A 15971-nucleotide genomic window follows, 5' to 3' on the forward strand; every position below is an offset into this window, starting at 1 on the left:
AAGAATATAAGAAAGTTTCTCGAGGATAATACATCAGCCAATACGACTGTCAAAAATTGATCTTTTACTTATACTTTATTCTTGCTGTTAATGTGCAGAGGTGTGTGTATGCGGGGGGGGGGGGGGGGGGGGGGGGGTAAGATGTGCTATTTTTTTGTGCTTTTCCGTTGGATTACACGGATGCCCAATGCCTATAATATTTTGGAGAAAACAATTTTTATTTTAAATTTTCTTTTTCTTTTGATTTCTTTTTTTTTTTTTTTTTTTTTTTTTTTTTTTTTTTTTTGGAGAAAACAAATTAACCTCAATACCTCTCCCTGCATCCAGATCAGTTTAAACAAAGTAAATTTTCATCAGTTAATACTTTAAGAGTTAAAAACTATTAGCGTTTTAAAATATAAACTAGAGCCAAAAAAATATTCTATTATCTAACAAATAAAACAGAAGGTCGGGCAACGTTTTAATATGCATATTAGTTAAATAACAAATAAGCATTCTTCTTTTGATTGTATTACAATGATATATCTCTGTATGCTTTTACCACTCATGGAATAATAGATATAGGTTATTTCCCCTGATAAAATCAAGTTTATAAATAGAAAGCTAAATAAGGTAATATTGAATAGTCAACAACAAATGAAAAGCATCACACATGTATTGTCTGAACTAGCTGAAAAAAAAACAAGCCTAAAAAGTGAAATGCATAAAACAAATAACTGGCAATGAGCTATGAGAAACATTCTTACAGAATAGAATAAAACCAAATGAAAACAACCTTAGCATAATTTACGTATTTGATTAATCTGGTCTAAATGTGTTTTATGGCTAACTATATGTGCATTATGTACCTGCCTATATAGGCTAACATTCAAATACCTGGTCTAAATTAGCGTTGTGTACTAGCCTATATGGCTAATTAGAACCTAGTATATATGTGCCTAATGCTCTAGCCTATATAGCTAATTAGAACCTGGTCTATATGTGCCTTATGTCCTAGCCTATATAGCTAATTAGAACCTGGTCTATATGTGCCTTATGTCCTAGCCTATATAGCTAATTAGAACCTGGTCTATATGTGCCTTATGTCTTAGCCTACATGATCTAACCAGTAACCGATTCACAGCAATAAATATACGCGACACACGACACATTAACTTCTGGCGGCCGAGCGACACACGACACAGTAACTTCTGACCGTACGACACACTACACTGGCCGTACGACACAAGACACGGTAATTTCTGGCCGAGCGACACACGACACTGGCCGTACGACACACGACACGGTATTTCTTGCCGTGCGACACACGACACATTAACCTCTGGCCGTACGACACACGACACATTAACCTCTGACCGTGCGACACACGACACATTAACCTCTGCTCGTACGACACACGACACAGTAATTTCTGGCCGAACACACTGTAACAAAAAAGGAATGCAAAGAAGGCGTGCTAGCACACAGCTGAGCTACAATAATTACGTATTGTTTTTTGTTTTTTTTGTTGTTTTTTTTTTTTTGCTACATTTTATCACACGAACTATGATTAATGATAAAGTACTTATTTTTCTCTCGAATACAACGAAATAAAACTCTGCATTTAATAACATATTTTCGCCAACTTCTGTCACGAGTTTGATGACTGCCAGCATAATTTTTTTTTTTAAAAAGAGACACTGTTGAATATTCTGATCTCTATCTCCTATAGCACAGCATGATCGTGTTGACTGTTTCTTTAGAGCAGTGGTTCTTAACCGTTTTGTAGGTACCGAACCCCACCAGTTTCATATGCGTATTCACCGAATAGTTAGTTCTATCGTTCTCACTGTCAAAATCCGATCGTGTGTCGGGTGTGTGTCTACCGAACCCCTGAGACTGATTCACCGAACCCTTAGGGTTCGGTCGAACCCTGGTTAAGAAAAAAAATGCTTTTGGGACTTTGTAGGTTGCAAAATGGAACTAGGAAGTTTGCCTATTGCATGACTTTTGTCATGAATTTTTAATGATTATTTCATATGACTTTTATGGTAGATGTTCTTGCTATCAAATGACCTGATATTCAACGCTCGCAGATACTACTATGGCTGACTACAGGGAAATGCTTTCAATGCGCTATTCAGTTACATCTACAAACTATACTTTCCATAGCATGGGTTGAAAATTAAATGATATTATTTGGTCCAATTAGAATTTCATAAAATAAACATGGTTTTATTTTTACAAAATGGGATAGTCTGTCTGATTAAAACAAATTAAATTTGTTATCAATTGTGGGAAGGGGGGGGGGAGCGGTTAAAACCCAAACGAAATGCATGTTGAAATAAACAGATAAAGAACATTATTCAGATGTTTAGAAGATCTGTAAATAATTTTTTTTTACATAAACCATTATCAACCCATTAGGGTGAGCATTTTTCTAGTCATTATTTTAAATAAACTTTGTGGAACTTTAAAAACAAAATCTAAACGAAACAAAATATCTGATTTTGAACAATGAAGTAGGGTTAGGCGTGGGCGAGTCAGTAAAGCTCAAAGTTGCTAAACCACTAAAACTTGGGTAGATGAGACTCGACAGCTGGGGGCAGCAACTCTTCAAGGAGAGACAACTGTCAATCAAACAACTGTTGCCTTATATGGCGCATAACAAGTTGACACATTATAATACTTAATTGTCTTTGGTGGGAATCGCGTCCAACGCTAGAAATTACAGAATCAAGAACGAAGAAGAAGAATTACATGAACAACAAAGCTTGACTGAACTGTAGCAATCGCTTCACTTTCATACTGTATCAACAATTTCAAAGCAAGTTCATAATACCGATGTCAAGACTTTAATGTTTTCTTTAACCTCGGCAAATGAAAACAATACATGGCTGTGGTTATATCTATGTCCAGGGGTATTAGCCCGAGCCTAGTAATCTTAAGACCTGGGGTGAGGGGGGGGGGGGGGGGGGGGCGCAGTCTGAAATAGAATGACGCATGTGAGCGAAAATGTAAACCAATGTTAACGTTTTTTTAGCTGCTACACAAATGAGGGTGTGGTTGGCTTACTCAGTTAACTGATCATAACTAGGTTTTGTTTAGGGTCAGATTTAGTTTTTTAGTTAGAAAAAAAGAGCTAAGCGGTATGATTCAGCGGGGCCTACAACTCACGATTTATTCCAGTGCTCGTTTCTATAGCGACCCACGCGGCGATCAGCGCGTGAAGTCAAGTACCGCGACACCTACATGCACGGGCGACGTGTCATTAGCGCACAGCCTTGACCTTAACATTCCCGCCCTCCACCCGAGTGTTGGCACAAGAGCACGCGCCACAGACCAGGTCAGACCCGGGTCCTCTCCTACTATTTACATACACCCCCCCCCTCACTCCGTTCCAAGCGGAGTTTAAACTCGCCCTCAACAACACGCGGTGCCAGAGTTTCATGCTCACCAGCTCACGTGCGCTGATCGAGTCAAAAACCCACTCCAAACTAAACGGTTGCTCCCTGGGTGAGACTCACACACCGGGACCCACACACCGCGACTCACACCCTCACCACGTCGTCAATCTATCTAGCTATTGGATCATTCGGTGCCTTGGATATATTGGATCCACTATGTCAACAGCGGGGACTTGATAGTAAATATCCATTTCGTTTGGCTTTGTTGATTTCTTGGTTTCTCTCTCTCGTTCTCAGCCATAATAATAATTCATAGAACATCTCAGTGCTTAGAGGGTAGTGACTGTTCTTTAATTATCTGGTAGGTACGATATATATATATATATATATATATATATATATATATATATATATATATATATATATATATATATATATATATATATATATATATATATATATATATTCTTGTATATACATATATAAATATGTATATGTATATGTATATAATATATATATATATATATATATATATATATATATATATATATATATATATATATATATATATATATATATATATATATATATATGTAGCCATAAAATGCGTTGTCGTATTTTTATCGTTTGGATGAGATATTGATTTTGGCCGTAGAACTGCCGACACTGGAATGAACCCGTACATTACCCAGTGCCTGCTATATGACCAGCAGACGATTCTTCTGTCGCCTGTGTGCCAGTCTGGTCCTACTACGGCCACAGGTCAGAATTTCATGCCGGCGATTCCAGTTTTAGGGGTCAGTTATGGACTTTTGATTATTCCTGCGTTCAGCGACTGTTTAGTGTCCTATTAGTTTATGGCTTCAACTGACATTATATTTTCAGTGGCATATAAGTGTTTCACGGAATATAATTAGCGAAATTCAGGTTATCCTAAATACTTCATTCACATTATGTTTATATACATATATATATATATATATATATATATATATATATATATATATATATATATATATATATATATATATATATATATATATATATATATATATATATATATATCTGAACTAATGCAGCATCAATGTAGAACAATATTTTCATATCACACTATGCCTCGCTCTTATGTAGGTCTACGCTAACAGCTCACAAGATTTTATTTCTTAAGCTTTAACCAAAGAAAATGTAGGTATAGGACCTATTTTTTAAACATTTAGTTTTTCCTTAGTTATTTTTATACAGTAAATTAAGCATATTCTTGTGTATTTATGTGGGCAGCCGTTACCTTGGAAACGAACTACTTTTGCTTCTAGCGTTTGCTGCAAATGAAAGCTGAGAACCCTATAATGGATTTTTTTTATTTGTGATTTTCGTCTTTCTATCTATGTACACACACATTCACACATACAAACATATATATATATATATATATATATATATATATATATATATATATATATATATATATATATATATATATATATATATATATATATATATATATATATATATATATATATATATATGTATATATATATATATATATATATATATATATATATATGTATATATATATATATATATGTATATATATATATATATATATATATATATATATATATATATGTATATGTATATATATATATATATATATATATATATATATATATATATATATATATATATATATATATATATATATATATATATATATATATATATATATATATGTATGTATAATAATATCCGAGTTTATATTTTAGCACATAATGCAGTGTTTAAAAATAGACGGGCTTTACATTAATGTTAATCTTTTGTTTGTTATTTCCCATTTATAGATTCCAAAATTAGCAAGGGAAAGAATGCATAACTGTTCCCAAGACTGGTTAAAAAATATTTAGAATTTCAATGTAGTAAAATTTAAGTAGAGTTGATAAGATAATGCTTTACTGGCCATAAACATATTCAATTTTGTATGCCAACAATGTTTAAATATTTTAACTGGATCGATTTTAGAGTTATACTTAACCAGTAGTTTAAATAGAAAAGTATTAATTGCTACACTTTCTAAATTAAAATAAAATTGAAATATACATTTTATTTATAATTAACACACTAAAATGTGGTTTATATTTTTTCATAAAAGGGAAAATTGATACGCATTTCTGATAGTTTATCTTACAAGTGTAAATTTTGTTGTTTAAGAAAAACAATTTTTATGCCTATCTTGGGGCATTCTTTGTAAGTTTTTAGTGTCTGAGCTCCTTAGAAAACTGGAGGAGTAAAGTAACGCGGAATATACAGTTTATAATGGCCATAGCATAGACGCTACTGGCACAAATGTTGACGTTGATGACGCTGGGAGCCAAACAAAGTTTAAAGAAACTTTTAATGTTGGTATTATCAGCACTAGCGTAATGAAACAGAGTTTAATGTGGTTGGTATTGATACTGTGGTAGCTAATGGAATCAGGTGGATTCTTTGAGTGGAATTAGATTCTTTTAGCCGAGTTCCGCTCGTTGCAACAGAGGCTAAGTATATAGAGCAGCTTTACTATCATTCAAGACGATGTTCTAGCACAAGTGATGTGGAATGGGTCAGGACAAGATCAACAGATTAGTAAAAGCATGCGGCAAGTTAATTATAACCGTGTCAGTATTGTTACCCATCCCACAATGAACAAAGAAAACAATTTACTATGAGATAAACTATGGGTGTAATATACCCAGTTGCCAGGAATCAGAAGAAATAGTATTTCCTATTATAAAACGTGTACGGGTGTAATCCACCCGGTTGTCGGGGACAGGGTACCAAATATGTTGTGGGGGACAGGGTACCAAATATGTTGTGGGGGACAGGGTACCAAATATGTTGCCGGGGACAGGGTACCAAATATGTTGCCGGGACAGGGTTAAGAAACATATTGCAACACGTAGGCCAGTCAATGAGCTTGCCATACATCTAAACTGTGCTAAAGGCATGAGCGAGGATCGTGCTCAAATTTTCAACAGTTTTTACAGAACCGTACACATCTCTGCCTGAGGTCCGTTTGCTTTTAAAATTGTATGATGAAATGTTATGTTGAAATTGCTGGTCAAACCACACAGTATTTTTTTCCTGGGGTGATTGAACTAATAGAAATAATAGATGGTAAATGAGTTTATTAAGTGAGGAGCTAATGATGGTAAATGAGTTTATAAAGTAAGGAGCTAAAGATGGTAAATGAGTTTGTAAAGTAAGATACAAAGATGGCAATACGTGTTGCTAAAGCCAAGCATGCACGTTGAAACACGATTAACCGCAATGCTTTCGGGTATGAAGCTAAAAAAAAAAGCATGTAGTACTTCATAAAGTCAAAGATAAAACATTTTTCTGTTGAGTCTACGGGTACCACACCACCTGATATTGTTGTAACTTTGGCTATCAAACTTCTGATAGGGAGAATCCAAAGATTTGTAACGACCTATAGGAAAAGTGCAGTAAGATAGCCAAACTTTAAAAAAAAATCCTGCATTTGCGTACATAACAACAAGCTTTAAAAAAAATATCGATATCAGAGGGATAACAGTCGGTTTACAAATCACAAGAAATGTTTCTCTTTGTACGCCTGTAGGTTGCTGTTTCTCGTGAGACGTGTTATATTGTCTTATTATTGTGTTCGTGGCATCTTGGGCCCCAACATCAAACTACAATGGCAGCCAGCTATTGGGTCGGGGAAAAGTTTTTGAGTTCCGTGATTTCTGAGGTGTTAGGTTTCAATGTTTGGGTTGGGATAGAAATAATCAGTAAATAATATCACATGTGTATATTATTTTACTCGTATTCTGGTGCGAATATTGACTAGCTTAATGTTTTTTTGTCTTTAATAATGTATACTGGCGACGCCACGTCTGATAAGCGATTGTTTCAGCACTTGACTTTACTCTGATGACTTGTAACACATGTATAACACATGTATTACACGAGTTTTAATTGATTACCATTTATAGTTCAACTGGTTAACCTTCGCAATTTTAATTTATTTAAGTTTTACAGTTTCTCCATTCTAATTAGGCATACCAGCTTTTAAAATTCAAACTGCGTATATATATATATGTAACGAGCGAACAGTTACCCTGCTCGCAACGCCACATGTTACGAGACTATTTGCCTGTAGTGCCAAATGTAACGAGTTTAACCACTCATGCTACACAACATCGACTACAGTAGAAATACTCGAAGATGCAGGTTCGCTATTGATCCTTTTATTACATGAATCAAGAAATGCTTCAATATAACACAATGAATCAACAGGAATGCTTCACAATAATAGTCTGAATCAACTGACCCCTAACAGTCCTCACTAGGCTTCATATAACTGAATCCACATGTCTATTGTCCTTCTTAACACAATATAACCAACTTGATATGTCACACAGACTGACTGATCTAAAGCGAGCGATGAAGAGAGCGGGCGATCGAAAAGGGAAGAGCCGCGAGTTCAGCCGTCCCCTCCTATTTATCCCTTGTATTCGTACTCGTATTCGTACTTGTATTCCTCCGTAATCGATACTTGTACTCGATGTCTCCGACTACTAGTTGCGCAGTTCTAACGTACAGTCCGTTTAATAAAACATCTGCGTCCTATCAATCAAAGTTGACAGGCCGTCTGAATCCCCTCGTACCGTTTCCCAAAATAGCACGCGTTGGCTTTGAGATTGTTATCATTCCGATCTAATAAGCCACCTGCTATCAGTTGCATCAGACTGTAATACTGCGTCTCGGCTTATCGTTCGTTATCAGTTGCATCAGATTTGTAACTAGTAGCTAGGCCTACCCTAGTTACATATATATATATATATATATATATATATATATATATATATATATATATATATATATATATATATATATATATGTTGGGCAGACAACCTGGATTCAATAATTTGCATTTGGATTCAATAGTTTGCTTGTAGTATCGTCTGTCAGTTTAAAACCGTAATGTTGTTTTCAGTGGGTAGAAAAAAAAGCCTTGTTAATCGATAATTAATCAATTGCTAACCACTAGCCTATCGTCACATCTGCGGTCAAGGTCATTCAAAATCCAGGCCAACTCTTGCTTTTTTAAATTAAAATGTCAGTGTTGGTTTATATCACTGACATTATATGACAGAGGAAAAAAACATAATTTGGCTAGGGTCGTTTATAATAAGGAATGGTTATATAGGGCAGGGGACACTGAAGTAGGCCGACGTAAAATGTATGTTTTGTTTTCATTCACAAGTTAAAGTTTTTAAATTTTTTAAATAATCACCAGCAAACCAAATTTATACTTGTACTGCATACTCTGGTACTGTCCTTGCTGGTTTATGGATAGACATTATGCGTAAAATTATGATTATGTGGTAATAGGACTCATTATCTCAAGGACAAATTATCTCAGAGACAAAATTTCTGAGGACAAAAGACATTATGGACAAAATTTCAGAAGCAAAATATCTCATGGCGAAATATCTATCGGATTTCCGATTTTTTTTACACGAGACAAAATGCATAAAAAAAATTGCAGCCTAATTAATTTATCTTTCAATTGCAATTTAAAGAATAATAAATAACCTAGAATAAATAAATACATTTATGTAGCCTAATTGATTTATCTTTCAATTGCAATTTAAAGAATAATAAATAACCTAGAATAAATAACCTAGAATATATATATATATATATATATATATATATATATATATATATATATATATATGCACACAAATGTATATATTTATAACATTATCTCTACTTATCCACCATTAGCAAAACGAACAATCTGGCACTCAGCTCAATAACTATTTAAACCGGAGACAGTACGCCGCCATACAATGACCCAAAGGTTAATTACTTGTCCCCTAATGAACACTGCCGTCATTTCCTGTTTTTGTTTCTCCCCTCTCCCCCAGGGATTCGCTAGAGGCGGTGCTTGAGAGACGGAACATCGACATCAACGCCGTTCATGTCTTCGTAGAGAAGTCAAAGACGCCGCTACCAATGTCATGTGACAGTGGACATTTGGCCGGCGCTACGCTCGAGATCAAAGGTAGGTGGCGCTGTTAGCGGGGACAGGTAGCTATGACTCTATGTGGCGCTGTTAGCAGGTACAGGTAGCTATGACTCTATGTGGACGGTGTATACAATACATAGGCACAAATAGAAGCAGCTATGACGCTATGTGGACAGTGTATACAATTCATAGGCTCAAACAGAAGCAGCTATGACTCTATGTGGACGGTGTGTACTATACATAGGCACAAATAGAGGCAGCTATGACTCTATGTGGACGGTGTGTACTATACATAGGCACAAATAGAGGCAGCTATGACTCTATGTGGCGCTGTTAGCAGGATTAGGTAGCTATGACTCTGTGTGGACGGTGTATATTATACATAGGCACAAATAGAGGCAGCTATGACTCTATGTGGACGGTGTATACAATACATAGGCACAAATAGAAGCAGCTATGACTCTATGTGGACGGTGTATACAATACATAAGTTCAAATATAGGCAGCTATGACTATATGTGGACAGTGTATACAATACATAGGCACAAATAGAAGCAGCTATGACTCTATGTGAACACGATAAAGTATTCAATACACGAGCACATGTAAAAGCTTTTATTCTAAGTGGACAGTGTATACAATGCATAAGCACAGATAGAAACAGCTATGACTATGTATGGACACTACAATATATGCATAATACACATACAAGCACATATGATTTTTTATGGACACAATGCACTCAACAAGCACAACGACATTATGTGAATTAACAATAAATGTAATACAAAAAAATTACGACACACAAACACATATACACATAGTTATGTGTCTTTTATAAACCCTATACAGTAGTAAAAACAGCATAAAATACAAATATACTTTGAACTATGATATAGATAGTGAACATAACAAACGTTTATAACGTAAGCATAAGCACTTGGACTGTGGTGGCATGTTGCCTCACATATCATAAATGTACCGTGATTTCAGGTGCTAAATACACAATACACCAAAACATAATGTACTGTTTCTTTAATTTAGATCAGTGTAGGTCTACACTATTTTTTTATTGAACATTTTCCGAGCTTTACTGGGATAAAATATAAAAATAAATTCATAGAACAAAGTCAGCTACCAGTGTTTTGAGAGTCGATGTAAATACAACTCATTTACCACTGTGTATCGTGACTTAGTGTAAATACAATGTATTTTCCACCGTGTATTGTTACTTGGTGTAAATATGATTCATTTACCGCCTTAAGAGCATAATTTGACAAGATTTGGCTTCTGATGCACTCATTTATTAAGATTTAATTCAGCGTTGTCCCCACATATTTCGTCAACAGGCTGCCCCCCCCCCCCCCCAGTCATCTCGTGCCCTACCTAAATATTTATAAAGTGAAAATCGTTGCCCCCAATACCGCGTTTATTGCCTTGTTCAGAGTAACAAGGACATCTTTTATTTTAAACTCCAGGCTTTCCCCCCCCCCCCACCTCATTATGTTGTCCCGAGCATGTAAAAAACATCGTTGACTCATGACAACACAATTCCCCACCCACCCCCTCATCCACTCACCCCCACCACCCTCATCCACTCACCCCCCCCCCCCCCCCCACCACCCTCATCCACTCACCCCCCCCCCCCCCACCCTCATCCACTCACCCCTTCTTCCCACCCTCGGGCAGTCTGCAGATCCAATAGGAAATCCTTAACACAATTTGCAGGAAAATATTGGCACTCAGGACTTTGTCTTACCCCTGGGCGTATATACACGGCTAGCTTTGGTTGACTATGGCTGACTGGACTATGGCTGTGATTGACTATAGCTCTATGGCTGTGGTTGACTATAACTGGCTGGACTATGGCTGTGGTTGACTATGGCTGGCTGGACTATGGCTGTGATTGACTATAGCTCTATGGCTGTGGTTGACTATAACTGGCTGGACTATGGCTGTGGTTGACTATGGCTGGCTGGACTATGGCTGTGATTGACTATAGCTCTATGGCTGTGGTTGACTATAACTGGCTGGACTATGGCTGTGGTTGACTATGGCTGGGGTTGACTACAGCTGGCTGGACTAAGGCTGTGGTTGACTATCGCTGGCTGGACTATGGCTGTGGTTGACTATGGCTGAGGTTGACTATAGCTGGCTAGACTATGGCTGGCTGGACTATGGCTGGCTGGACTATGGCTGGCTGGACTATGGCTGGCTGGACTATGGCTGTGGTTGACTATAGCTCTATGGCTGTGGTTGACTATAACTGGCTGGACTATGGCAGGCTGGACTATGGCTGGGGTTGACTAGAGCTGGCTGGACTATGGCTGTGGTTGACTATCGCTGGCTGGACTATGGCTGTGGTTGACTATGGCTGAGGTTGACTACAGCTGGCTGGACTATGGCTGGCTGGACTATGGCTGGCTGGACTATGGCTGGCTGGACTATGGCTGGCTGGACTATGGCTGTGGTTGACTATAGCTCTATGGCTGTGGTTGACTATAACTGGCTGGACTATGGCTGGCTGGACTATGGCTGGGGTTGACTAGAGCTGGCTGGACTATGGCTGTGGTTGTCTAGAGCTGGCTTGACTATGGCTGTGGTTGACTATGGCTGTGGTTGACTATCGCTGGCTGGACTATGGCTGAGGTTGACTATCGCTGGCTGGACTATGGCTGGCTGGACTATGGCTGAGGTTGACTATAGCTGGCTGGACTATGGCTGGCTGGACTATGGCTGAGGTTGACTATCGCTGGCTGGACTATGGCTGAGGTTGACTATAGCTGGCTGGACTATGGCTGGCTGGACTATGGCTGAGGTTGACTATCGCTGGCTGGACTATGGCTGAGGTTGACTATCGCTGGCTGGACTATGGCTGGCTGGACTATGGCTGGCTGGACTATGGCTGGCTGGACTATGGCTGAGGTTGACTATCGCTGGCTGGACTATGGCTGAGGTTGACTATCGCTGGCTGGACTATGGCTGAGGTTGACTATCGCTGGCTGGACTATGGCTGAGGTTGACTATCGCTGGCTGGACTATGGCTGGCTGGACTATGGCTATGACGTAACTGTGGCAGGAAGCTGTACTATGGCTAAACTATAGCTTGTATTATGGCTGTGAACGTATATTTAGCTAAAATACAACGCGCACAAAACCAGACTTGTGTCTAACAATGAAGACAACTCCCAATGAATACTAAATGAGGGGGGTGGGATGGTGGGGTGGTGGGGTGAGTAAGAATTATCAATAAAGTAAACACTGAGACAGTTATAAATAACCATAACAGGCGACGCTTTTTTTGATAAGTTTTTGTCAGAATATTTTCTTTTTTTTTATCTTCTCAGTTATTTTCTTCCATTAGGAAATAAGGGCAAAAAGAAAAACCCCACAAAAATAATGGATCTCATTTTTTATCCAAGAAGAAAATGGTGATATGAAATCGATAAGCGTATGTGATAGTTCAATCGAGATCAACGCTTGGTCTTAGTTTTAGGACGCCTGTTCTTGGTTTGATCTAGTGGGATACTTAACGCCCGGGGGTCGGGGAGATTGACTGGGGGGGGGGGGGAGAAAGAAGGTCCTGGGGTGACTATGTGGCCCCATCAATTTTATCCCACAATTTGTTTTGGTGTGGTCGGTGGCCCCTTTTTTTCAATCTTCCACTAGCACTTGTTATTGTTTTCTCAATTTGAGAATGGCGTGGTCGGGATCTAGAGCTCATGATTGCTAAAGCTAAAAGTGCCGTGTTCGAAACTCGGGAAGATGAGGTTCTTTAAGCTGGGAACTGCAACTCGTCCGGAGAGAAAATTAAAAAATTCAAAAAACTGCTGCCTTGTAGTTTATTCTTGGTTGGACAAAGACTATGGAAGCAAATGTAGAAAGAAAAGCAGGCTGAAGTCAGAGTCAACGGGCGAAACGGCGCATAACAATTTGACACGTATTACTTAATTGTGTGGGATGAATAATCCGATATTAAAATAAAGATCGAAGAAGAAGAAGAAGTTATCGATCTTACACCATCACTGGTTGGTATGTGCTTTAGATGGATCTGGACATCTGCATGTTGATTCATATTAACCCCCAACCCCACACCATCTCTCCCCTCAAACTCACAAACGCCTTTTTTTTGTACAAATAGCAATTCTTAAAATAATTTCATTATTTTTTCTACTTGTTATAAACTCCAATGTAATTATCATTTCAACCATTTTTTGTGTGTTTATCCAGTCTATTATCGATTTAAAAATTTAGAGGTTTTTTTTTTAATTCAAAGAAAAAAATCTCTTTAAAATCAGTCCAATTTAGGTGTGACTGAAAGTACACTAGTTAGACTTTATAATAAATAAGTCACAATTTTTGTTTTACTTTAACAAAAAAAAAAATTAAAATCACAAAACTCTGTCCAATTACCACTGGTCTGAAGACGCCTCAGTAAGACCAAAGAGGCAACCTTTTTTGTTTGGCTAACGAGGTTAATAATTGGGGACATAGACCACAAACCCACTTGGTCACGTGACCGTACTCCAGACGAGGCTGGGGCGTGGACCGGAAGTCTTCTTGAAGTCGCCTAGATTAACACGAGCTGCCCCCACCCCCTCTCCCTCCTGGCCCAGACTACCTTCCCCCCCCCCCCCCCACCACCCCCAAATATCTAGCATAATTTTCTTACAGTATAAACCCAAGACCCACTCTACATACTATTAAGTTTTAGCTTCTATTTCCGAAATATTCATCCACGAGACTATCTTCACCATTCAGAAGATGTTGTTTTTTTTATTTTCATGTTAGAATATTTTTTTCCTCCCCCCCCCCCTTCTCCACAAACACACACATACACACCATGCTGACGACCGTTATGTTTCTCCCAAATATCCCCCACCGCCCAACCAAGTTTAGCATGCCTGTTGAATGTTGATGATAGTGAGTCCCTGTACGTATAATGATACCCAACATAAAGCTCGTGCAAGCGTCTAGACTCGTCGTTCTATTTTTACGAGGTCCTCTCTAAAGCCAAGTGCTCAGCTAGAACCTAGATATGACGTCACCACCCACCCCCCACCCACTCCTTCCCGTTGTCGCTTGACTTCTCTTATGTCTTTCATTCGTTCATAAGACTCAGACGATGACGTCATTGAATTAAACCGTTCGTATAACAAATTTATAAATACACTTCAGGAATTTTTTGGGTATTTTTTTTTCCTTAAACTAAGTTTTAATTCTAGCGTCATGTTGTAGAGATAGAAATGCCTACATCACTCAGCTATGAATTAAGTCCAAGGCAGAGTTTCTTCCAGGCATCTCTTCGGGAGGACGAGCTTTCCCCCCGAATGGAATTTATATTATATCGAAAATATACTTTTACCAATGTCCCCCCCCCCCCCCCAACCGGAGAAAAAAAGTCTGGAAGAAACACTGGTCCAAGGTTTCTCACACAGATTACACCTAAGGCTTTGTATCTCCTACTCATACTCTCATAACTTAACCTAGCTTTACCACTTGGTTTCGACTAGCATCACCATCGTTTTCTTTCGATGCTCAAGTCATATGGGACCCCCACAGTTAGTTCTCTCCACTTCAGCCCGTCTTGGTCAACTCAGCCTATGCTTTCAGCCATGGTTCGTCACGAATGTTCTCAAGGACGGCTTCGTTTGTCATCAGCGGCTCCTGGGTGATACTCTCATCTATGACTTGTAGCTATGAGTCTCAACAATGGCTCTCAATGTACTGCCTGATATCCGGGTTCACAAAGACCAATGTTAACTACACCCCCTACCCAACCTGTCATACCCCTCACCTCCCCACACACGCTTAGTATGTAAATATTGACCAATCCACCCCACCCCCAGTCCACAGTGTACTCAAGCCCGTAGCTGGGAAGACATTACGTGCAGGCTAGTTCTACAACTTAATCTTGGTCCAGCTGAATCGCCTCGCCACACTTCCTCCCCTCCCGACCACCCTCCCCATCACTCCCCACCACCCTCCCCACCATCCTCCCCATCACCCTCCCCAACAGTCCCCACCACTCCCCACCATTCCCCACTACTCTCCACACTTCCTCCCCTACCCACCGCTCCCCACACTTCCTCCCCTTCCCACCACTCCCCACACTTCCTCCCCTTCCCACCACTCCCCACACTTCCTCCCTTCCCCACCACTCCCCACACTTCCTCCCCTCCCCACCCCTCCCCACATTTTACCACCACGATTCACGAACGGCCTTGTAAAAAGAAATCTGGATAATTGACAATACCGGAACTGATGACTTTTTTAGGAATGCAAGGTCAAGTCTAAAAATAGACACACGTTATCTTTTGAGTCCTAACCATGGACGGCTTCGTGGGGTGATGAATCCGTGAGCGCCTAAAATAATCGTGACACTTCACCTGCTCATGCGACAACCTGCTAAATTTAAAATACGTGTAAAGATCATTACGCGTGATGTTTGAGCGCTCATTAACGCGAGTGTAAAAATCATGCATGTGAGCCAAGAAGAATGCAGAGTACTTGCTGTTCAAAAATAGAACGTCTCCTTTACTTCTCATACT

General features: G+C 38.7%; 1 protein-coding gene across 1 annotated transcript in view; it reads left to right on the forward strand.

Annotated features, from left to right (window-relative positions):
• The window catches only part of LOC131957078 (uncharacterized), a 32088-nt gene extending 20432 nt beyond the window's left edge, over positions 1-11656 (forward strand). The window contains exons 8-9 of the mRNA XM_059321778.1: positions 9320-9456; positions 11580-11656. Coding sequence (XP_059177761.1) covers positions 9320-9456; positions 11580-11656 — 214 coding nt within the window. The remainder of the gene's footprint in view (positions 1-9319; positions 9457-11579) is intronic.
• The last annotated feature ends 4315 nt before the right edge of the window (positions 11657-15971 follow it).

Source organism: Physella acuta, unplaced genomic scaffold (genome assembly GCF_028476545.2).
Source record: "Physella acuta isolate Inbredline_101_S28 unplaced genomic scaffold, ASM2847654v3 ptg001204l, whole genome shotgun sequence".
In the NCBI taxonomy this organism is placed as follows: domain Eukaryota; kingdom Metazoa; phylum Mollusca; class Gastropoda; family Physidae; genus Physella; species Physella acuta.